This window comes from Xiphophorus couchianus, chromosome 6 (genome assembly GCF_001444195.1).
Source record: "Xiphophorus couchianus chromosome 6, X_couchianus-1.0, whole genome shotgun sequence".
NCBI lineage: Eukaryota > Metazoa > Chordata > Actinopteri > Cyprinodontiformes > Poeciliidae > Xiphophorus > Xiphophorus couchianus.
This window is the reverse complement of record NC_040233.1, coordinates 24,395,365-24,421,664: the sequence shown is the minus strand read 5'-3', so window position 1 is coordinate 24,421,664 and position 26,300 is coordinate 24,395,365. Positions and strand designations below refer to the sequence as shown.

The 26,300-nt window shown below is 37.3% G+C and overlaps 1 protein-coding gene across 4 annotated transcripts in view; it reads left to right on the top strand.

Moving 5' to 3' along the window:
* cadm3 (cell adhesion molecule 3) overlaps window positions 1-26,300 on the top strand; it is a 147,664-nt gene that overhangs the window by 73,720 nt on the left and 47,644 nt on the right. For all 4 annotated transcript variants that reach the window (XM_028019431.1, XM_028019430.1, XM_028019429.1 and 1 more), the window contains exons 4-5: window positions 11,887-12,039; window positions 21,659-21,796. In XM_028019431.1, coding sequence (XP_027875232.1) covers window positions 11,887-12,039; window positions 21,659-21,796 — 291 coding nt within the window. The remainder of the gene's footprint in view (window positions 1-11,886; window positions 12,040-21,658; window positions 21,797-26,300) is intronic.

Sequence of the window (26,300 nt, the reverse complement as noted above, 5' to 3'; positions counted from 1 at the left end):
AACAAATGTGCTTATTTGAATCACGTCAATTAAAAACAACAAAAAAAAACGTATTGTGTAAGTTTTTACATTAGGATTTTTTGGGGGGGCTGTTTCAACATTAGTGCATTTCACAAAACTGAAGTGGAAATACGTTTTTGCATCACTTGAGCAAAAACTTATTTTTTGCTCATTTGATCGCATGATCAACAACTAGACATGTATATTCTAGATATGCTCCACAAAAAGAAACTGTAAATAACTGCAAATAGGCAGGGGTCCACTGAACAGTATTTAAAATTTGGATGAGAGCTGATGAAACCCAATAAACTGTTTTGTTTTTTATTATTCAATTTAGATATTTCATAAGATCTATAAAATGGTTGATTAAAATAGCAAAGTCAACTTGCTGAAAATAATGTCCATGTACTATAAAATATATTCACTCTCTTTGGTTAGAGTGATTGTTTGTCTTCTTATACCACATTTTTCACTCCACCTCACTTTCCATTAATATGCTTGGATTAGCCACTCTGGATTAGCCAACTTCTGTTGCAAGGAAATTAAATGAGCACATTTTAAATCAAATTACTGAAATAAATTAATAGTACAGAGATTGTCCAAATTCCCTTAGATGCATGTGTACATACTTGGATACTTTGTACATATTGTGTCTAGTTTCTAGTGCAAATATTTTACTACATTTAAATTAAGACAAAACTCAGTTTTAATTTTTCAGTAAAATATAGGAGCTTATTTTAAGTCAATAATTCCTGAATATAGATGAAATAAAAGTACTAGTTCCATTTGCACTTAAAACAGGAATAACATCTTGCAATAAGTGGCAAAAAAATCTGCCAGTGGAACTAGTACTTTTTAAATCTATATTCAAGAATTATTGACCTACAAAACAAGATAATATCTCCTGCTGAGACGTTACTTTTAAGTTAGTGTCATCTTATTGACACTAACTCAAGATATTTGCGCTAGAAATTACACAAAAATACTTGATAAGATTTTCTGTTTTTGCAGTGGGATGTATTAGTTGAAGCTAATCCATCTTGGAAGCTTTAGTTTCAAGTTCAACTCAATGCTCAATTATTAAATTTTTACCTCTTGGGCAGAGTTCAGTTCATCTTTCACTTTTTGCATTTCCCCCATTGATTTTGCATAATTCTTTTGGATGAAAAAATGTTTAAGGTTGGCTAAAAGACACAAATGATGTCAAAGAAGTGGTGGGAAAGAGGCCAAGGTGAATCTCACAGATTGGGAAGTGTGTTTACCAAGTGTTTTGCCGTTGGAGTGCTGATCCGGGATCAATTTACGCCTTCAGATCAGCGAGTACAGTGTGATCAAGGGAAGCCTGCGGTCACTGAACCCCAATCAGCTGTCGGAAAGGCAGGATAATTAGGGAGCTGGAGAGAATATTCACAAGCAGATGGGAGGATGGAGGCGACATGTGTGGGAGCGAGGGAGAGAAAGAAGAAGGGAGGCGGTCTCTTTTTGGCAAGGGTGTTGGCTAAATGCTTGAAATGTAAAACAAAACTAGACAGAGTTGAGTGGTGAGGAGACGGAGTTTAAGGGAATCATGAAGGTGGGAATGTGGTGAAGGTGGGATCAATGCGGGCAACTGACAGAGAGAGGGAGAGAAGCAGGAGGGAAAGGTGCGATGCAGATTAAGGCTGAACCAAAGAGGCAGATGAAGAGATGCAGAAGCTGCGAGGGAAATGGAGACAGATATATAAAAATATTGGTCTGTAACTGATGTAGTTTGGTTCAGCATCACAGGTTTCCTGCCTGTTGTGCCAATAACACAAATTTGAATTTAAGAGAGTTCTTGGCAGACGGAAAACTGCATAAGGAGGCAGGAGGCAGATGAAACGCGGAATATGCACTCAGTATGTGTTGGGATAGAATCCCCCTCTCCCTGAATGTTTGAAGTTGAAAGAGCATGGGAAAGATCGAGGGAGGAGGAAGAGAAGTTGATGGAGGAAGAAGGAATAAAAATAGCTGCTGTGACCAGATCAGCGGTTGGACATTTGGAAATTGTTGCGTTTCTGGTCGGAAAAGTTGACATACAACAGATGCAGTAAATAAGCAATGCATGCTGACAAGGAAATGTTCTACTTGACATGCAATAGACATGCAAATGCTACATCTTAGCTTAGAGAGATGTTTGCATTTCCTAAAATGATTTAGAAACCCTACACAGTCAACATGCAGAAAGATCTTAAAGCTCCAGTGCATAAACTCTTGGCTTTCTCCAGATAAAAAAAAAACAAACAAAACATTTCAACACACAGGTATTTGTAGAGCTATTTCTTTTGAGTTTAATAAACATCAAATTAAATCTAAAACTGTGCAGTCTGCCCTCTTTAGTACTGAAATGCTGAGACTTTATTCAATGTGGGAGTTAAATTTGTTGCTTTTTTAAAGAAAGTTTATGCAAGTTTCAGTAACTTTAATGATAGACATTTTAAGATTTAAATTCAGGATTTACATAAATTACAATAAATAAGTCGTGTAAATAAACTAAGTAAGTTACTTCAAATGTACTTGCCCAAAAAACTTTAATCAAATTAAATACAAGATTGTGAATTTAAGTGAATGTTTTTTTCTGCTCCTTGCTTGTTTTACATAGGTTGCTCTGCTTTGACCTCTTAGTGTCATTGTATTCTATTGGAATTTGATGGTGAGACCAAAACAAAGTGGTACATAATTATGTAGTGGAAGGAAAGAAACATGGTTTTCAATTTCTTTTCCGAGTCATTTACCTGCTGGAGCTGGCAGTGTTTGGACAGCAGCTGGAGGGTTAAACTCGACTTGACAGGGAATAACTCTGAGGAGGTCAAAATTCATTTAAATGTTAAATTACTCTGAAACAAATCCTCAGTGCTTCAAAGATGAAGAAGAAGAGATAACTTAGCTAGTGACATCAGTGGGATTTTTGTGCTATTTTGAGGCTAGTGAATACTTTACTGTGTTTTACTTACTTAAGATCACTTGCTTCTTGGCATTTGCCCCTTGGACGTCCTTGACTATTGCTTTGAGTGGTTGACCGCAGGTGCTTAAACTCATACACCTTCAATGCATTTTAACATCAGCGACACTTTGTGTTTTCCAAAACAGAAATATTCTTAAGGCTAAACCAAGGGTTATACTATATTTGTTACAATCCACAACCAGGCAGTTTTTCCTGCATGTGCCTAAAGCTAAATTCATGATTAATGCTTCCACTCACGTGCATTCTTGGCTTGATGCATGCTTCATTATCTTTATCTGTCCACCAGCCCCCTGTGGCAGACAGAGAGTGGCTTGCATAAGTGCACAAAATGTGCACACCGACTATGCATGTGACAGGTTAAATCTCCCATTCAAAAAAGCAGCTTAGATGAGTTAGACAGAGCAGAAGAACAATAAGGATGCTTGATTTGAGGAGAGCTTCTGCAGGAGGATCTGTGTAACACTCAGAATGCCTCAGTGAAAGTGTAGAGAGATGTCAGGCCTATTTAAAGCATCCACATGATAACTTTCACATCAGCTGACTCCATTACCGGTGAAGCTATTTGAAAACAGCTTGAACTTTCGCCGAAGCCTGATCGTTTCTTTAAAAATAATGTGGATACAATTAATTCAGGTGCACCAAACAGCAAGACGGACGATCAGAATGAGTAATGTCGCCAGGAACTACCAACAGAGAAAGAATGACTTACCATTCAAGGTTAAATGTAAAAAAAAGATGGAGTCTCAGTAATTTCCTGTGAAATGCTCAACAGGAGGAGTAAATGCTGCGAGTCAATGACTCGATGCAACCTGCTGGGTTTCCTTAGATATAGAACCTTTTTAATTAATTTGAATAATAAACTGAACTCGACTGCACTGCTTCATAAGTAGATCATTTGGAAATTATGTATTATTGGGCTGAGATTACTGAAGTGCCTTGAGATGATGTTGTGAATTGGCGCTATATAAATAAACTCAACTGAATTGAACTGCTCTGGCTTCTTCATGTAAATGCTTTACTTCACATATTAATTGCAACTAGTGGATTCAAAGATTTTTGTTTGTATCTTAGAGACGCTACAGGCTTTGGTTTAAAAGAAGAACAACATTATTTAATACCCTGTGAAGAAAAACAGTTGGAAGTGCTGAAACAAAGCATTTTTTTACTGCATGAGTCATAAATGAACTGCACCTGGATGCTTAGACCCATAAAAACTGTTAGCACCAATGCTGGAAATGAGGCTGCAAAGACCAGACAGCTCCACTACAACACATTGTCTCTCAAACATTTAATTAGTTCAACATTTTTACCAGCAGTTTAGTTTTTTTTCTGTTTGGTTTGCAGATGGATCCTAGTGTTGCAGTAGCCATGGCAATGAAGGAATGTAGATAATTAAATATGTTTGATTAGATTATTAATATTTATATCTGATAAATTATTCAATTGAAATTGCATCAGGACATTAACTAGGCTTTTTACACATGAATTATCTTTCATGTTAGCTCTCAGTTTGTTTGGACTCTTTTGCAGCTTGTACCAGGTTTTCCTCCAGTGCTGAACTGCGTCTTGCTCCGCCCATTTTCAAGTACTTTCCCTGTAACTGCTGACACAGGACAATGCTGCCTCTGCCATGCTTCAGTGCGGGGGTTAATGTGTTCAGGGTGATGTGCAGTGTCAGTTTTCTCCCATGCACAGGGTTTCACATGCAGACCAAAAAGATAAATTCTAGTCTCACCTAACCAGGACTCCATTTTCCACGTTTTCTCTTACCGACATCTGAGATCCCAGGGTCCGCTGTCCTGCATGTTTTAGGTGTTTTCCTGACACACCTGACTTAAATGAATAGGTGATTACAGGTGTCTGCAGCTCTTTGTGGCATGCTCTGGGGTTAATTCAATCATTTAAATTAGTTGTGCTGGAGATGGATGTAAAATACACAGGACAGTTGGCTCTGAAGACAGACTGGAAACCACTGCTCTGTGAGTTGTGTCACACTGTGGATGGAACTTCTTTGCTTTTAGCCACTTCTCAACCATGCAGCCATCCCACAGTATGAAAAGTAGGTTTTTTTTCTCTGATAAAAACATGCATTATTGAATGCTATAATTCAAAATAACAAAAACATGTTGGATTTTGACTTTGTTTATGTTTTTATTTATAAATCGTTAATATATTTATGCAAATGTCCATTGCATTGTATGTTTGCATGAATATTTAGTGTGTGTTCTGGCAAAGTTTCACATCCAACCAAGACCAGCAGATAAACAAAACTCAGCAGCATTCCTCTGCCATATACCCCCGTACAAATGTCCTGTCCATAAATCCTGTTTATACACAAGCTCAGAAATTCATTACATCCCTTCACCATTGAAATAAAAGCTAAACATCAGAGCGCGACCTATTGGCAGACTATTTACCTTACCCGCATCAGACTAAACAGCACCAGCGCACGTGTGCAATTTTCAGGGGCCTCCCGATCGATATGCCCCCGTAACGAGATATGATATCGTTTTTGAAAATCCATCACACCTGTAGGTGCAAGGGCCACGCATCGTTTATAATGAAAAGAGAAAGAGATGGGGAAAAGAAGAAAAAGAAGGGAAGGGGCCTAGGGTGTGAAAAGATTAGAAAAGTGTGAGATGTAAGGGAGGAAGATGAAGGAGAAGAAGTAGGAGGGGAAGAAAGAGGACTGAGCAGAGACGAAGGGAGGAGAATTAAGGAGACTGATAGCTGAGCACAAGGTCCAGCGGGCGGAGATATGTGTGCGACTGTATGCCTCACAAACCCACCCAAAGTGGGGAGCTCATGAAGACTAATGTTATGACCTTGCGTGGCGATAAGGCATGAAGATAAAGTAGTGTTGGATAAAATAACTGAAAATATACCAAGAGGAACAAAGGTGTGTCTGTGAGTGCGCAAGAGGGAGCGAACGACAGCTGAACAGACTCATGAAGAGACAGAAAAAATACGAACAAACACAAATATAGCTCCACCATAAGATAAATAAACAATAATGGGAGAAAGACAGATAGGAAGCAAAACATTGCAGTGACAGTGCGGTTACATATCAATCATGTGTCCATGTGTTTCCTCATATTACCTCATATTTCTGATTTACAAATAATCAGCAGAGCTGATTATGGAACATCAAGTCAAGATAAATGGTTAAATAAATAACCTCTACTTTTCTTTTTGAAAGAAATATCTTATTATTTTCTTCTTGGTTATGTATGCACATGATTTCTCTTGTCCTACTGGTTACTAAGACTGTCACAATAAGCAATCAATCAATTAATCATATAAATTAAAATGAGTTCAATCATTTTTATTCTAATGAATTTTGTATTAAGTGACATGATAATCCATATTATTTATGATTTTGGTTGTCGGGTTTTATTTTTGGACATTTAAAGTATGCTCCAGTGTTTAAGAGTCTTTTGCAAAATTGTTTTTTTACCCCTCCAGGGGGTCTTTTGTGGGCTCTAGTGTCCCTTATATGAAAGTAGGCTGACAGGAAAGGGAGAAGGAGAGGGCGGAAGACATGCAGCAAATGTCATCGGGTCCGGGAGTCGAACCCGCGACAGCCGCTTGTCAAGGACTCAAGGCCTCCAAACGTGGGTCGCGCTGTCCCCTGCGACACCACGGCAAAGCCCGTCTTTTGCAAAATTAACGTTTATTGATCACAGAGAGGAAAAGCTATTACACCATTATCAATATACAATGCTAATGGAAAATTGTCTCAAACATATTATTGTTTATCAAGATGATTACTGGTACAATTTATCGTCCAGCAAAATGTGTTATTGTGACACTTGGTACTTGTTTTCTTTGTGTTAAAAAACATTCTGAAATAAATAAATGAATGAATAAATAAATAATAACAAATACATTTAGGGATGCGCCTCATCATCCAGTGAGAAATGTTCCATAATGATGTTTCCCTTAATTAGTCCTGAATACTTGTCTGTTTCATTCTTTTATCCCATTTCAAATACAAGCGCAAACAGCTGAACATGAAACGAGCTTTTATCTGACGCAAAATGTGCGACAGTTCCTGTTGAGATAAAAACATTTACTGATAATGCTATATTTACAGTCTGAACATGTACAAACAGCCTTCGTCCACTTCTCAGTAGGTCCAGCATTGTTTACAGCAGCAGCATTAAAACATTCAGCTCTGTTTATCATTTCTGTTTCATTAAGCAGAAATGATTATAAAGCATGAATGTTGGAAAAGTGGTCAGTATTTCAGCCTAAATCTAAGGAGATAACTCAGCATAACCTCAGTTTAACTTACAACCATTAAAGACATTCAGCTCAGAGATTCAAAAGAAAACAGTAATGATTATTACACAGAATGCATCTTCATTTAACATTGAACACATTTGAGTGGAAATCTTGGTTTCATTTCCTCACATAAGCAGAATTTCTTTACTTTTGCTAACTGTGAATGTCTGTCTCGTCTCTAAATCGGGTTTTTTAGACATCTGCAAAACATTTTTAGAAGTAAATTTATTCCGTGTTGGTTGGGGAAGTGTTTCAACTTTCCTGGTCAGACTTATTGGGGTCTCTGCTGTTAGTGCAACAGTGATGCTCTCTTACTTCCTCTTCCTTTCAGCTCAATCCATTGGTTTTCTATTAGATCTTGATCCTGAGACTGAGACAACTATGACAAAAGATTAAGTTTATCTTTTTTGAACTATTTTTATGTTGTTTTGGTTATAGGTGTTGTACAATTATCCTCCTGAAACACTCGTTGACAATCCATTTTCAGTTTTCAGTCAGAGCCACCAGCTTTTTTAAATTTAACATCTGGTATTTTGTCATGCACCCCCAAAAAGCATCCCAAGAGCCTTTAAAAGAGGAACAGCCCTCAGCACCACAGATCCTCCACCATGTGAACAAGGGGCACAAAGTGATTTTACAAACATTTCCACCTGAAGCATTTGCTGCTGGGAAACTCATTATAGCCTTTGTGGATCAAAGCACAGTGCTTCAGTTACAGTTCCTGCAGTGTTTAGGAAACTCCACACATTTATACTTGTAATTGTATGACAAAAAAGACCTTTGCATTTTTTTGGCATGTATATCCAGTAGTTTCTGCAAAATCTTCATAACCCCAAAAAGCCGCTCTGTGCTGCAGTTCTCGAACAATAAGTTCTAGAGATATTTAATTTTGAAGTTTTTGTAGCTTTCATCTGACTGTTAAGATAAACTTGGGCTCTCGTCCAGCGCAGTGGCTGGTAGCTGAGGGAGCTGGGCCTTTGGGTTGATACTCTTGGGAAACAGACAGTCCAGGATCGAGGATATCAGAGGGAGACAAGATGGAGGCCACTGATGATCTTTAAACGGCACAGCAAAACCATAAGCAACAGAATTCGATGAGTTTTATGATGCTGCTGTCATATGTAGGTGGAATGGATCGTGTCTTTAAAAGAGGAAACCCTGACCATGAAGTCATACACTGCAGGGGAATGTTTAAAGTTTAAACCATGTCCAGCCCACATTATGAGGATATATTTGAAATGATTTCTATTTATTTATGTACTTTGCTGCAACATAGCTTATTGCATTCTGTCAGAAATAATCAGTTTATTCCTGAAAATCTAAGATTTATTTTAAGCATCCTCTGAATTGTGCTTTTGGTTTTTGAAATTAGTTTTATGTTGGTTGATATGAAGGCAGAAATATGACTAACTTTCTAAATTTCTGTATTCATCAAATATTCAATAAATCCAGCTAACGTGTTTACTCTGTTAAGTGCAAATCTTTGTTGATGCAACATGTTCTTGCATGATAACTTTGAATGAGGAGCAATATTCATGAGATTATTCCCTGCCTGAACATGATTTGCTCTCTCAGGCATTGTTTTGTAAAAGTTCTCGGTACAATGGTGACGAAGTATGAACTGTAAGCTTTACTGGTGCAGGAAGTCAGACGGGTAGAACATTCTCTGCAGATAGAAACAGGCAGGTGAGAAGACAGGAAGGCAGGCGGCAATCACACGGCACAAACACAGCAGAGGTCAATGCTATCACGGAAACGAGCCGTTATTTCATAGCATTTCATCATCATCATCGTCTATCTCAGTCGTTTGTGCTCTTTCCCGCTTTCATGGCAGGATTTCTCATTGATGACAAAGCCATTTATGTCTTTCGCTTGCTCCCCCTGCTGCCGCCACCCTTCCCTCGTGATTTCTTCCTTATCCTCCTTGCTATTTATGTTTCCTCTGTTTGCTTTCACACACTTTGTCTCGTCTCATTCTCAATTTGCATTTTTTTTTCAGTCTTTTTGTCTTCCGATGCCGCGTACCCAGCTTACATCTTTGCTATTTTTTGCCACTCTCTCCTCTTCTACATCGCTCGTCCTCCTCTTTCTCGCTTACATCATTTTTCTACTCCGAACACCTCAGCCTCTCTGTTTCTACTCTTCATCATTATTATGTCATTCACTTTTGATTGAAATTCTGTGCACCCTTTAACTTACTTTCTTACTTTTCTTTTAACAGTTATCATTCTCACTAGATACCAGGCTTGTTTCTTTCCTTGCTTCCTCCAGCTGGTATCTTCCCTCCTTCTTCATTTCCACTCCCTCCATACATTTTTACCTCCTTCCTTCAAATCTCATCCTAATTTCCATTTCCCATATTCTTAATCCTTCCTTCCTGCTACTGCTTTTCATCCTGTGGTTTTACATCATCCTTCCTACCTTAGCTGAGTTCTATTTCCTTCTCATCTGCCAGGCCCCGTTTTTGCAATATTTGAAACTTCATGTTTCCATGTGTAATTTTCTTCTTATTTTGCTCCTGTATTTCACCAATTTCACCAGTTTTCGCTCTATTTTTTCATGTTTTCTTCATTATTAGAAGGCTCTCCTGTCGGTGTAACATAATTTCAAGATTGTATTTTCAAATGCATTTTTTAATGTATTTATTTATGATGACAAGAGATGATGTAATTCTCTTGATTTCACATGTGACATGTACCAAAGAGAGATTTAAAAAAAAAAGCTCTCTTTTTGAGCCAAACATTCCAAACATATGTGTGTACATTTAAAAATGTGAAATACTGATTTTTAACAGTTCATTATGCTTTTATGGTTGCTGTTTTGGCTTACATATCTTTTACAACATTGATAATCACATTTCACCAATTTACATTCCATTTTACACCAAGCTGCTAAATGTGAACTGTAACATAGACTTTACCAAAAAAAAAACACATAAAAATTAAAATAAAACAACTTTTCCTATTGTTTGTACTTGTAGCATTTTTGTTTTGAGCTCTGTCACAACCAAACATGACTTTTAATACTCCGAATGTTTGCACAAAACACATGACTAATAGGTGTTTCTTTTTTTATTTTGTTGAGCTGAGCAGTAAGAAGTCTCCCTAAAAGGTCATGGTAACCCAGCAGACTGATGTTGATGTTAATAAAGCAGATTGACAGCAGGTCATAACAGCCTGCACTTTAAACAATCTGGCAGCCGCACAAAAACATCTGTCGCTAAAATGAAACATGTATTAGTGCACTATTTAGGAGAATCCCACATCTGTTTTATCCTCAACATTTTTTTTTTTTTTTTGCTCTGAAGCTGCTGTCATGCTGTTTCTTCATGTACAGCAGTGTATCTAAAAACATGAATCTAAACTTGAAGAGCATTTAGTAAAACATAATATGTCACATCTATGAAGTATCTGTGTTACCTACTGTATGACACGCTAGAGCACCGTGTTTTATGCCGTCAGCACAGGAAAAATAGAGAGATTACAGTAGTTCAGATGGAGCTGTTTAAGCCTTTCAGTGTCACAAATTGAGTTCAACTTCGTCAGTGCAGACAGAGTGTCTGCATAGCAGGTAGTGTCATCACTGAATCATTACATTGATATTTGAGAAGCACCTCAGTAGATTCAGTAGCAGTGACATATATGGTGTTTCAGGGTGGTGACATTTACAAAATAAATGTGTGACAGCCGGCTTGGGTGAAACTGTGTATGCTACAGTTCAACAAAGGTCAAAACGTAAACTTTCAAAGTAAACGCAACATAAAACCTGCAGCAGGTATGAGATCCAGAGAATCAGGATAGTTTGAGCCCATTAAATCCTCCTTTTCAAAGTAATTCTCTAAATGTCTTCATTGAGTTGCTCATGGAAAACACTAGTTGAGGTAATTTGTTTAATTATGGCTGCTGCACATAGGGTTTGTGCAATAAAATGCAGGTACAGAAAATTGATAAAATAATTTTCCCAACATGGCAAAAATATTAATTTTCTGTTTAACTTTTCAACAATAAAACAAGATGATTCATTTTTGTTTATTTCTGCTTGAACAAGAATTTACTTTGAACTGATTAAAAAAGCAGAAAAAAAAAATCTGAACCAATTCTGTGTCATGGCCATGGCTCTCAAGCCTCTAAAGCTTTAAATTCAGGTCTTGTTTAGGAATCTCTGCTTAATAAATTTCTGATCGACCTCTCAGGTCTTGTAAACAGAATCTGTTAGTTGTTCTTTGCTGAAATGGTGGGACTGAGAGTTTGCTGACTTCAGTTGAAGGCTGCAGAATGCTCTGTCCTCTGGGAGTCAGGTCAGCAAACTCTCTCGGGTGTTTAAAAGAGCTACAAGGCTCACTGTTCTGCTTCACATCGTGTTTCTTTTTAAAAGGTTGTTCAGTCTTAACTGTTTTGGTTGCTTTTGGACTCTTCTCAGCCATGTAATGAAATATGCTGCTTTATACAAGTAAAAAAACCCAACTGATTCATTTGATATTTTGGGGAAGAAAATGCTGAACATCTACAGACTACCCCATCCAACAAAAAAATGCTCACATACCAGCTCTTAAATCTTCCTTAGCAATTCATAAGGAACATTTCTAATTATTGATATCTTGCTCTCCTTGTCTTCAGCCCTGAGAGATAACCGCATCCAGCTGCACCGCTCGACTCCCACGGAGCTTTCCATCAACATCTCCGACGTGCAGCTGTCTGATGAGGGCGAGTACACCTGCTCCATCTTCACCATGCCGGTCCGCACGGCCCGGGCGACTGTCACCGTTCTAGGTGGGTCACGCAAACGCCACAACAGCACGGCTTTAGCCGCGCCGCACACTGACAGACGTACTGTCATCTCAATGAGGACGTTGTAACTTTTTAATGCGGGCTTAAAATAAACCCTGCAGCTGTGTGTCAGGCATATTTTAATATCAACTCAAGCAGAAAGAAAAATGAAAGGTATGTGTGTCTATGTGTCTCATAAAACGCTTTCAGAATTAAGTAGGATTTTTGGTCAAAGACAGCCTTTTCTTCTTTCTGCCTTTTGGTAGAACTCGTAGCTGTCAGTCTTCTGTCCATCTTGGTAATTCCTCTCTGGGAAGTTTATATTAAGGTGTCTTCCTTTCTCCTATTTGCCTTGACTAGATCCCAAGATGAGGTATTCTGAAAATGCTGCTTTGTTCTCTTTGCAGTGTGACAGTCTTGCTTGCCTTGTCAGTCATCAATCTCCTTTGAGACTCACTAACATTTGTACAAACCAGCTTGACGGTAGTCTCCGTTAATTTCCCTCATACGCCTGTTGGAATTTTGACAAATTTAAATATACGACTTGAGGCTTTTGGCACTTTTTTTTTTTTCATTTTCTCCATGGGGTCCCTGTTGTTCCTGACGATTTCATGAAAAAGTAATTACTTTTGTTGGACTGCAGGGTGTAAATAAAGGCTGATCAGCTTGCAGAAGTTTAACACGGCCTGTCTAACTGCCTCTAAATGCCCTTGATGCGCCGCTGGGATATTTATCCCACTGAGCTTCAGATCCAAGTTCAGTTTGACCCTGCTGACAGCCTTTGTTTTTGCATCTTGTAAAAAAACAGCACACAGCCATTAGGCAAAGTATTGATATTTTAGCCATTTAGTGCTGAGTTTCTATAAAATTACAAGACAAATTCTTGACATTGTAGCAGTTAGGCAGGAAATATCTTAAAGTCTAAGTCTGTGCAAAAACACAGAAGCCCACATGATGCAACCTGATTTTCATTAGACTCAAGTAATCTAAGTTTTTTTATAAAACTGCTTTCAGTAACATATTAGATGAACTAAAAACGCATCTTGTGAAGCACAACTTTTCCTGGCAGATCTGCATTGTCTCAGAGCTCCATATCCGTCCGGTTTGATGCTGATCCTTGTTTATGTTGTTAACCTCTGAGCAAGGCTACGACCTCACGTAACTCTCTGGTGATGATAAAGCAGTTCCACTCATCCTCAGTGAGATGAATGTTATTACCTATTTGTGATGCGTCCCTGTAGAAGACAATAAATTGTGGTCACCATGGCAGTAGAGAATGTGCCTGCTCATTGGACATTGCACTAATTGCCCCCACCCCTCTACAAATACTCTTTATCGTATTGATTTTGATTTGTAAAGTTATTGTTGTTACTCAGCATTTGGTTTCAGTGGCTGCATTTTATTGTTTCGTTGAGAGCAAAGCAAAGGCTGCAATGCAACAGTTAATGGCTTTAAAGTACAACCACAATGGAGACTTGGAGTTGGAAAGCAAAACACACTTGCTCTGGCCTTCCAGAGAAGCTGTGGTGGGCTTGTTTACAGTCAACAGCACTTGCTAATATCTCAAACCACCCTTGGCTAATTTGACTCTTGACTAATTTGTTTTACACTAATATATATTTTGCCCACATGTTTCTTAGTGTCAGTTTATCTGTTTGGGAATTGATAAACAACAAAGCCAAAGATATAATTCAATTCAAGAGTACAATATTTTAGAGGTTTTGTAGAGTATAATCAGAACAAAATGTCTATTGAACAAGGACGACTTTTCATAAATGGAAAAATGGGTACCATACAAGCAAAAATTGCAAAAGCACAAAATGATGGAGTGACAAAATGACTAGCAGTTGTTTCTGCTTGTTAGAAAACTGAAAGCAGTCCTGTTCTATCAGAAATCATAAACATGATTCAGTATTCTTGTGTCTGAAATCCAAGACTGAAAACCTTCCTTTAAGACTGCCAGTGTGGGGAACAAAAACTATTGAAGACATTTATGTTCAATAAATGTGTTGGAACATTTATATCTCTAATGTTCCAATTGAGATCAAATTTATATTCAAATCTCAGTAATAATCCAATTCAACCACAAATACAAATAAATCAACACAAATTATTCCATAAATTAAGTTGCATAACAGAGATGCAGCTTATTTAATGGAGGATTCTTTGTGTTTGTTAAACTTTACATTAACTTCTGTTTAAACAAGAAGAATGTTTATAACTCCAAGTTTATTTGTGAAAAATAAAAGTTTCATTTGTGTTTTCTGCTCTGAAACTAGCCAAGAAGTTCTTGGATGACGACCAGAGCTGCCAAGGATTTCTGCCTAATTTTTTTTGGAAACTGCTCTAAGTAGAAAACAAGAGATGCTAGAATTGAAACGTTAAGGGTGGAGCGGAATGGCTTAAGTTTGCACGGCTGCTCTGTTGCTTGAAAAAAGCCAAAGGGCTTGTTCTCAAATTTAACGTTATTCATTCGGGATTGGCGGAAGCATCCTCGAACATTCATTTATTCAGATTGCTTCGCGGTGATGCAGGGTTTAATGAGGGAATTAAACGTAGTTGCCCTGGACAGCATTGGGAGCAGTAGCCAAAAGAAATGTTAAGTTGCTATTTTGTAAGAAGGATGAGGAGTGAAGCCTAGTTTGCTTCAGCTATTTTAAATTAACATGAGAAACACTCCTTTCTGTTTCATTTCATATTCCTGTAATTGTGACTCAAGCATTTTTTTTCTTAATTCACTGTAGTTGACAGCTGTGACACTGTATTCTGCGTTTCCTAAATATTTCATGACCTCCGAGAGAGAGCTGGCCTATTAAAAATGTATACTAAAATGTTGAAAACACACGAATCTCCACGGGAAAATTGAGCAGAGATGTGGAGTTTTTTTGGCAGAGCTTTGTTTGTTTGTGTGTATTTTAACCTTGTTTTGACGTGAATGATTTGACTCCTGCACACACAATTACACATCCGGACACAACTGCTGAGTATGGCCAGTTTAAAGGACTGTGTCGGTGAGTTCAAAATCTGTGTCATGCCTGTGCTCTGTCTTGAGAATAATTTATAGCAGCTTTATTCTCTTTCTCTGAATATAAGGAAAGGGTCTCAACACGACTTTTCTGGCCAGTTCTATGTGTGCAGTATTATTCCCTCATTAATATTCAATGCTACTTTTCTGCAAGGGAGCTTCCGCACATAGTGCACTACATCAAATGGTGGTACATTAAAAATTGACCACGTTTGTATTTTTTTGATGTACACCTCAGTTATTTCGTTGCGCTTTTTAGTGCTGCTTGTGGGCATCTCTGCAGTGCTGAGGAGCTAATATCAAAGAAGCATTCTGATAAACAACAGTGCTACCAATGGACACATTAAATTCAATTATGGCACCCATAACAAGTGAATTATATTTAGCCATGTCATGCAGCATCACCAACCACTTGATCACATCATGTAGTCCTCTGCAAACGGTATATACTGCCTTATTAGATAAGTAACACGTTTGTTTTTAAGTAAGTTAACTTACACCAGTCATTTGTTGTGGATGGTGCAGCCCTTGAATGTAAATCATAGGGGTAAAAAACACATAAATATAACTACAGACGTTCTTCTTTGGAACATTTTCACTCACTGTCTGCTTTTCTTCAACACTGCAGTGACAGCAGGTTGTCCTGTGTACATGTCTTTTGGAAATAAGAAACAATACAGCACAAACCTGACTGACAAATCACACAGAGAAATCCATCAGTTTTCAGCTGATCTGCTCCATGCAAAATGTTTTAGCTTATAGTTATTTAAGAATCTCTGCTGATCCTAAAATATAATTTTCTGTCTGACAAACTGTCATTTACAGCATTTTTCACTGATACTAGCAAAGAAAATACAAACAAATAATTTTGTGCAACAAGCTGTTCACAACAAAGTGACCAAAGATCAACTTTGAAATCTTAACTGTGCAAATTTTATGGTTGAAAAAAATAAATAATTGAGACTTATTACTTTAATATATTGCATACATCTTGGCTGTTAGGAAGTAAGGGAAACTTGCCATTCAAATGACTGAAACTCAGTTCTTTTAACCCTCCTGTTATGTTGCGGGTCAAATTGACCGGTTTTAAAGTTTAAAAATTTTTTTTTAATAGTTGGAAGTATTTTTTTTGCATGAAACTTTTTCTATTTGTCCTAATAGGAGCACTCTACATATAAATTAAAAATGGTTCGTTTTACACATTTGCACTCCCCCCTGCGTCTACATATTACATAGATACTGTTCAGGTCAATTTGACCCGGTAGTCTAGTTGAAGAGTGAAAAGAGTCAAAAAATGTCCAATTCTATATGTTTCCTTGCAGCTATGAGCCGTATTTCACCACACACACACAAACACAACACACCACACACATACATGCACACACGCAGACTTCCTCACTATTCTCTTTACTTCACTAGGAAACTGCGAGAAAGCAGGTGTTCATACAACTTTTGACGAGAACCCTTTCGTTCCCGTGGGCAAACTCCACCCACTCTGAGTGACACTCAGCAGATGTGGAGGAAAACATAAATACTTTCTGCATGATTCATTTATCTTGATTTTAATCAGCGGGTCAATTTGACCCTGAGCAGTATGCGTGTCTCAAGTTCAATTATAAAGATCACCCATTGGAAAAAAAAAAAAAATCTAAATGTAATATAAAAAAAATTACAAAAGATTAACTTCAAGGAAATTATTGTTTTTTTTGTCTAGGTTTTTTTCATAAAAAAATTTTAATTCAATTTCTTTAAGTGCAAATGAGTAAGTTGTCGTTATTGATCCTTTATTTGTAAGAAATAAAAAACATCATTGCACAAATATTGATTGAAATGGTTAGTATTGGAGTTAATAATCCAGTTTTTTGGAGGAATTTTTTGGTTTCTGACACTACTGCATGATTAAACACTCCACAGGTCGAATTGACCCAGGAACTTTATTGCTGTACCTCAGAAATGAGCATAACAGGAGGGTTAATCATCTACACTGATAGTCATCTGGAAAACCAACTCAATGTTTTTATCTCATGTAGCAGTTACCTTAAAGTACTTTGTGATATCATCAATTATAAGTACTACATAAAAAAAGTTACTTTTGTGATGAAAATTACCCGTTGAAGTTCAATCTAAGCAAAATAGGACGAAAGTGGCTTTAAAACACCAAACTAATATTTTAGCTTAAGCATTGATATATTTTTGTAATAATTAATTTATTTATTTTACAAGATTGTGATTTACTTTTTATTGTTCTATAAAAAGAATTCCATCCATCTGCACATTCATCCATTCATTCATTAGAAAAATGAAGATGATCTTGTCAATTACAAGGTTCTTTGTCGCTCCTCTTGGCATCCGTTCTTACTTTGCTCTCACATTCATCCTCCTCTTCCTTCCTGTCCAAATTTTTCTTGCAATCTTTCAACTACATTTCTTTTTCTGACTATATATAAATATGTATACATATCCATCGCTCTGTTTTCAGTCTTAATGCACAAGATGGCAGTTTGCAAGAAGATGGCAGACGAATGTTCGTTATTTAAAAAGCAGAATGACAGTAAATTCTGCCAGCACTTGGAGAAAGTGCTGCCTACAGTGACTCCAGATGGAGTTTAGAAAGTTTTCTTCCTTTCCCCTCAACTGTAATGGCGGTGATGAAGAGGCCTACTAAAATATTTGGCAGACAAGATGTGTGGATTATTTTTGCTGCCTTTGTTGTGCTCGCTTTGACTCGTGCTTCAAGTTAAGATAGTAATTAAGCAAAAATGTGTTTAGTTTTATTGCGTTTGGAAAAAACATCGCTGGGAAAGAAGAAATGCATCATGAAATTTTGGTTTGGCTGGAAGAGCTTGACGATTCCTTTGGCCTCTGTTTTTTGTTTGACCTCTTTGTCCTTCTTAGTCTGGAAGGCCATGGAAACCTCAGCAGAGCAGCTGATCTGAATGAAAGAGGAAGTCTGCTCTGCCTTGCAAAACTGTTCACATCCATTACGTCTATGGTTCACTGAGATTTTATGCGATAGACCCAAATAAAGTAGTGCATAACAGTGAAGTAGAAATTAGATAATTTTTTTTCTTGGTTTTCTAAATTTTTTTGCAAGTAAAATTATGCAAAATGCATTGTGAGTATGTATTCAGCCACTTTTACACTGATACAAATAAATCCCAGTGGAGCTAACTGCCTTCAAAAGAAACATAATTAGTAGCATACATACTCAACACTCTAGCCCCATTGTGACACACGGTGGTTTCAGCATCATGCTTTGGCACAAGTGTCTTTCATGGGTTTTTTTAAAACCTTATTTCAATTTCTCTTCACTTAGCTATTATTCCCCTCTTTGTGCTAACATATCACAAATATCCTGATGTGATCAGTTGAACCCTGTGAATGTAACTTCATAAATTTTAGCAAGGTAAATCCCACCGTCTCGTTGTAAGTAGATCTCCATTTTGCAAACTAATTTATTTGATGATTTGAGCCAACCTGGATTACCAACACATTGCTGTGTATTAGCTCGATTTGAATTGTAGAAGTAGCATTTTAAAGAGATGACACAGTATTATTCCTCTCGTAGAATTAATTGCGTTCCTGTGAACATCTCAGCGGACTTTCGTCTGCTATTTGGGGACTTCTCTCCAAATATTAGACTACTTAATATGAGTGCCACAAGAATTGTGGGATTGTTGAGCTAATGAAGGAATTTTTTTTGTCAATCATTTCCTTTTGGGAGCTTCTTTAAGCTTTTGTCATGTGTTCAAGTCTTGGAAAAAAATAATGTGGTTACCATTTCAAATTTGTCACAAGAGTGAAAGACTCTGGGGCGAATGACCTCTTTTACTTCATGAATAAAGAAAAAAGGTGAAGCAGAGAAAGAGTGTACTCTTATTATTATAGTAAAATTTCCATGTAAAATGTTTTTCAAAATGGAATTTGCAGCCTGTTGTAAGATAGGCTGAATTGTCATGATTAAACTAAGTTATGTCATATTCCCAGTGAAATATAATTTAATCTAAAGACTGCTTTACAAATGGAAACATATCAATATAAAATGTTCTTGAACTTGAACTCTGAGGTCCTGCAGAGTTGGACTCATTTATTTATTTCATTAAATGTTGAAGCCAGTTATAGTTGTTACTAGATACGTCTGTTAGCAAACTGTAGAAAAGCTGTGTAATATGAAAAGCTGTTATTTATTCCGTTGTCGCTAAAATATTTGACAGTTTCATTATCTGCAGTGTTTTCTTGACGTTGCACTGTGGTCCAGCAGCTCCACTGTTCATATTTATCATTGAACACTAAGTCTGTCTTAGTTCTGTGGTGAGCTTGGAAAAATATGGAATGAGAATCCTAATATTACACAACATGTATTTTCACTCTTTTGCTGGTTATCAGTTTGGCTATCAGTCAGGTAGCCAGGCAGGAATGGGAAGCACATTTTGTGAATTTAAAACCGTAACTTTTTGAGACTTTGGTGTTCTTTGATTTTGTAAATCGCCCACTCATTTCCATGCTGGCTGACTGTTCTCGACACATTTTCATTCTAACTGGGACTCAAGGTCAGAACTCCTTGAGGCTGTTTTTAGTCGAGGAACTTGAGCCAGCGTAGAGCTACAACTTACATGGTAGTCAATTGCATGTCCAACCTGCCAGAGTGAATTTATACACCAACAGCAAATGTTTCTTTTAGATTTTTTCCTCACTATTTCAATGTTTAGTTTTGAGACATTCGGAGAACAGATCTTTGTATTTTTCATACAGAAAAATACCAGTGTTAAGCTGCCGCACTGTGTTTTATCTTGCCATGTATGTCGACATATCTTATATAGATTGTGTGGGTCTAAATGTGAACAAATCAAGCATGTTTTGTGAAACCTTAAGTCCTTTCAGTGAAACGTTGAGGCTATAAAGAAAGAAAGAGTGCGTGAAAAAAGATTGTAGCAGCTTAGTCTGGTAAGGGTTTTAAAAAGGAGTCAAAAGAATCAGCCATACATAGAAAATGGTCTACAAGTGGAAAACATTAAAAATAACCATCAACATGCAGAAGTCTGGCTTTTCAAACAAGTTTATCCGGAAAGCAGACAACAGCATGCTAAAAAATGGAATCATGACACCTAAAGCAGGGTTTCGATATGAAAATGTTGGCTGTAAAACCAGAAGGAAACTGCACAAGTTTAACTTTCTTGGGACATTTGCAAGGAGGAAACCTTAAGATGTAGTAAAGTTTGCCAAGGAAATCGTAAAGGCAGGCCATGAGTTTCTGGAAAAAATATATTTTCTATACACCTGAACAGAAGACATGTTTGGTATAAACCAAATGCAGCATTCCAAAAAAACATACTAATTCAGTTATTTATTTTTAATAAATAACATGCTTTTTATGAGATGTCTATTTTTCTCTGCATAATTGTGTGCTACAGTATGAAATGCAAAGAAATTCAGTGCTGGAACCCAGATAGGCTGTTGTACAATAAGCTTTTCAAAGAATACACATAAACAAAGGCACAACAAGTTCTCTAACTTTAAAAAAGTTATCTCAAGGTTTCCTGACCAAACGCCACCTCTATAGATGTTTGCTTGTTTGGATGCTGAACATGTTTAACCTTGTGTCTCAGGAATAAAAGCAGCCTCTGTTATAGTGCATTAAATGTTGATGGAACAAGTGCAATTTTAATCAGGAGAGTCTGGTTGACTCTTGACTGTAAGCCCTGCTTTATTGATCTGTTCTTTTCTACTTTTCATGCTGCTTTTGTTGTTTATGTTTGCTCTTTTAGATCTTAGAGCACAGTTTTCATTGTTGTGTGGATCGATTTGGGCAAAATAGTTGGTTAGGTTTGGGAAAATATCTGATTTTGATAGGTCTGATGTTCCAGGACATATTAGAAACATATTAGAACTTTGCCTGTGATTGTAAAGCAGCATTATTAGTTTTCAGTTTTGTCCCTACCCAGGTTGCCCACTCAACTTTAAGCAACAACTGTCTGGATTGCTACTAGTCAGAATATATTTAATACATGGATAATGGAAAATTATAAAATCCACTCAAATGTTTGGTATTTCAGATACAACCATGTCAGGAATTGCCTGCAAATAACCCAGTGTCCTATCCAGGAGGTTTATATCCGTACTGTAACTTCAGGTTTTCCCTCTGAGACGGAAACAGTCATTATCTGTATAGCCCTAATTGGTCCCTTGTCAGCAAAATAGAGAAATCTTCCAGTGCAGGAGGCGTGACAAACACTAATAAGTCTGGGCAATGGGTATGATACCTTGGAAGGTCATTTGGGCTGCTGTGCACAGCCATGAAGCATTTTGGGTACAAGCCACTGCATCATTATTTTTCCTTATCTGGCTTCTATCTTATATAATAAATTCAAGCTGGCCTTTAGTAAAATGGCTGCTGTATCATAGTGTTCTGTTCATCTTCACTTTTACCCAAATCAATTCACCATAGCTCTGCAAACATATGCAGCAGTTGTTGGAAGCTTTGCCACAAGCCTTCAGTTATTGCTGTTTCTGGCTACAAGGTGAGCCCTGCAGCACAAAAGTTTTCCCCTGGTCCTCCTGCTTACTCTCCACTATTTATGCTGCTTTATCTCTCTCCAGGTGTGCCCGGTACGCCTCAGATCTCTGGCTTTGAAAATCCAGTGCCAGAGGGCGAAAAAGTCACCCTCACCTGCACCAGCACGGGCAGCAAGCCCCCTGCCAAGCTGCGCTGGTACAAAGGAGACATCGAGGTGCAAGGTGAGTGACAGAGGAAATTAGTTTGCATGCATGCGTGGATGTGTTTATTTGAGATTTTATAAAGTGAGGTAAAATAACCTGTGTTGGAGTCAAGTTGATGCACTCTGAGGTTTGGACTTGTGTCCTTGTGGGAGGAAGAGCGAGGTTTTGTTGGATGCACGGATGTGGCTTCTGCTTGCGTATCTATAATTATGGCCTATGTGGCTGTGTTTCCAAGTGTGAGACAATGATATGGGTGCAGATATGAGTTTATTTTGTGTGTAAGCCGTGCTGCGTGTGTGTCGTGTCCTTGCCATATTGCTTTGTGCCTCTGTATGCGACCTAAACCTGTAAATGTTTGTGTCCAAGTGTGAGAGCAGGCTGCTTGTCTGTGTGAGAGTGGGAACATGCTGAGTGGATCTATTCCCCTCTCTTTCCTCTCCTCTGATCCTGTAAATGTGGATTTTTCCAGGGGCTGTGCACGATGCCTGACAGAAGCATTTACCCCTCTTGATCTTTTTCACGTTTATCACATGACAACCAGAAACTTTAGAATAATGCACTGGGATTATATGTGATAGGCCTACCAGACATTTCAATTAAAACTGAAATGGAAGGGAAAATGTTGCATGGGTTTTAAAAGTGTGGCCTCCACCTCTAAATAACATCAAGTGCAACCAACTGCCTCCAGAAGTCTGTGAATTATTAAAAAGAGTTCACCTGTGTAAAAGACCTCTAAAAGACCTCAGAGGTCTTTTAGAGAATATTAGGGAACAAATAGAAGACCAAGGAACACTGCTGACAGATCAGGGAGGAAGTTTGAAATGAAATGAAATCTTTATTCATTTCAAACACGTAAAATGTCAGAAAAAAATAAAATAATCATAATAATCAAAGATAAAAAACAAAACTTCCATATGCAATCCAAAAAGGAGTAGGAAGAAGAAAAAAGCTTAATTCTATCCCCAATTGTCTCAGCCAAATACTGTATGTCCCACATTATACATATTTACATGTCTAATTTCTATTCATTCTGTATCTATACAATTAATTTATTATTATGCAGTCGACACCATGCTTAGCCAATACAGTTTTCCGTAACATATCCATAGAAGCTACATTAATCTTCAACAAAACAACCAAAAGCAAAATCTTTCCATCTTCCTGAATACAGGACATATTAGCTACCTCTGGACTCAGGTTGAAAACATCTAGAGGTCAGAGGTTAACCTTCCATCAAAAAGCATTCCGGAGTAGCCAATGATGGTTTGGATTTTTTTTTTTTCCTTCCCAAGCTTAGATATTTATATTAAACTGCCTTTATATTGAGAGCAAAGTGGAACCAAAGTCAAATTTATTGTTTGTGTGCAGAAACGTTGGCTATAAATCTGATTCTGGTATTAATGTATAGAGAGACCCAGACTTAAATACATTTGAGAATCTGGGGCAAAACTGAACACAGATGTTTACAGACACTCTATCAAATCAGACAGAGCTTGAACTTTTTTTGTACAAGGACGAGCTGTACAACAAAACTAGAGTACTATCAAGCCCACCTTTTTCTTATTTTTATTTAAAAGAAAACCATAAATCATTTATTTTATTAATTCCACCTCCCAATTATGCACTACTTTGTGTTGGTTCTTCACATTGATGTTTGTGGTGTGAATAACTTTCCCAGGCATGTACTGATCTGGTTCTTATTCATTTAGTTGCCATCGCTGATGCGCTGCAGTATCTGTAATTGTGAGAATGAGAGCAGGCCGGATGTAAGCGGGGATAGAGACGCAACGGAAGCTTTTTAGAAAAAGGCAGGGCAGAGGAGAACTTAAAGGGATGTGGTCGGACAGTCAGACAGAGACAGAGAGAGCTTTGCATAAAGTTATGCTCAGTGACTATTCGATACAGATAACAGGGAGAAATGAGCAGAAAAGAGAATGAAGATAGAAGGAGGGAGAAAGAGAGGAAGAAAAAAAATTAAGCTGCCTTTTTTTTCTTTTTTGCTAAAAGGCAAACAGATTATTGAGTTTCCCATCGGCTGACTGTGACTCAAACTTATGGTAACAGCAGTGGTGGCATCTTTCCAAATTACCACCATGTTTTCTGTAAACCCCTGAATAGTTGTTGCCTTATTACTCAGAGGCTTTCTGCTTTGCTTTAGTGAGCAGACCAAACATGTTGGCAGTGTAAATTCTGCTGCCCTCTCACTGCTTCCTCCATCTGCCTTATGAGAAGCTCTGCTGACCTGCAGCGCTGACGGCACTTCAAGTACAGCGCCCTCTTTCTGCCAGCAGATTGTACTTTCCATAAATTATTCTGTTTAGTATTTTGAAACTTCTATTCAGTATCGCTTTGTATTGTAATTATTGAAATATAATACAGTAATACAAAAGTATAAAGATGTATTGATGTAAAGATGCCGCAGTTAGGCTTTGTTGTGCAAAAACACTCATCTTGTCCAGATGCCTTGGCAGTGTTGTTATAATTATGGATTGAAAGGAATCAAAAGAATGGGCTAAAGCCACAAAGAGAAGAAGGAATGGGAGAGCTGCCCGCCTGAGGACAGATTATCTGCTCCTTTTGTTACAGGCAAACTAAAAACAGGAGACAGAGAAAAATGGGAGCAGCATGAAGAGGAATGTGCCTTTTACAGAGGCTGGAAGTCTGCTTAAAGACTCAGTTTACCCAAAATACCGAAAAGAAATGCTTTACCTAAGCTTTAAAGGAATGAATGAAGCTTTAAAGGGGAACATGTTAACTGCACCCTGAATTTTTCATATTCCTCTTAACTTCCAGTTCATTTTTCTTTTGGACTGTATCAGCTAACAAAATGGTCTGTTATCTTTGAATTACATTTACTATAGGCTTATCTGCACAGCATTATTTAATACCGCTGCAAAATATATTGGGTTCTTTCTGTAGATGAAAGTAAAAATTGAGTGTTTGGGAAACATGGAGAGTTTGTAGCATATCCAAGGCCAGGGCATGCATGGGTTGCTGATAACATCCAGAGTTTCTATGTTCACCACCCAAATATAACATTGTGGCCACTGACAGGTGAAGAGAAAACATTAATTGTCTTGTGACAATGGTTTCTGGCATTAGATAAGCATTCTGACCTTGTGGACGATTTATTGCAAGGCTAGCTGTAAATGTCTGAGGACCTTCAACCATGACCGGATTGTGAAGGCTCAGACAAATAAGATGTAACATTCCCACAGCTGCAGCTCAGGTGGGACTTTTCTAGTCTGCAGAAGAAACGGGATGCACCAAAGTGGGCAGGTGGCCAGAAAGAAGTGGCAGGTTTTTTTTTGTCTTTTAGGGTTTTTTTGTTTTGCAGGTAGTTTTTTTTTTGTTTGTTTGTTTTTGTTTTCCTTCGACCATGACCAGTGACTGGATGGAAACTGAAATATTCAATATTTTTCTGATTAGTGAACTCAAACACAACTGTGTTGTTCTGACCAAACAAGCTTTATTCAGGGGACTATTACTCAGTAAGGAAGACTGAAATGTAGCTATTTTCAGGATGAGAATTTAAAAATGAAATCAGATGTATCTTTGAATTACATAAAAATAGTATATACAATTTTTTTAATATAATATTTTTTGTCTCTGACACGTCAAGATGCAATTTATTTATTTATGCTAAGAGTTATTAAGAGCAAGACCTAAAGCACATAAAAGAAGGTTGAACCCAATATAAAAAGCTTCTCTGTCAGGTTTCAAGCTCTGTCATAAAACATTTTGAATTCAGAATAATTGGCACCTTTTGTTGAAATCTCAGCATTATAGTAACGATGTAATCACTAATCTAGAATGCAAAACTTTTGTCTGATTGCAACTGCTTTCTCACATGATATAATGCCATCTGTGCTCCATACATAAATAATTAATGACAAAAAATGTTTTGAATAATGTTCCTGTGTTTCTATAGTTCATTTAGATAAATTGGAAGTAGTTAAAATCAGTGTCACCAGGCCAATGATTGGAAACTTTCCAGCAAACTATGATTGGTGCATCTTTACTGGGAACCTTCAGTCTGAAAAAGGAAAGGAGTAACTGTCAGCCAAGATGCAGTTATTCTGATACATGGCTCTGAAAAGTGTACAAAGACCTAAAATGTTTTTTGTGGTTATTATGTCATTATGAATCTTTTCATAGCATTCTTTTCACCTTTTATTTTGGCATATTACAACTAATAAAACAAAAAGAAATTGCTAAAAGTTAAAGAAAATGTGCAATAGACTAGACTTAGACTTAGACTTAGACTTGTACTTTATCGATCCCTTGGGAAGACTCCCTCAGGAAATTGAAGTTACCAGCAGCTCCCAGGCAAAAAACAAAGATAACACACAGTAAGTAAAGTGCAAAAGAATACAAAATACAAATTAAATACTGAGGTACACACTAAATGTGAGTAACCAAAACCTTAAATTATGCAAGAAAAACCTTAAATTATGTAAGAAACAAGGAATAAGAATATAGAATATAAGAATATAAGTAAATATAAATACAACACAAAAAA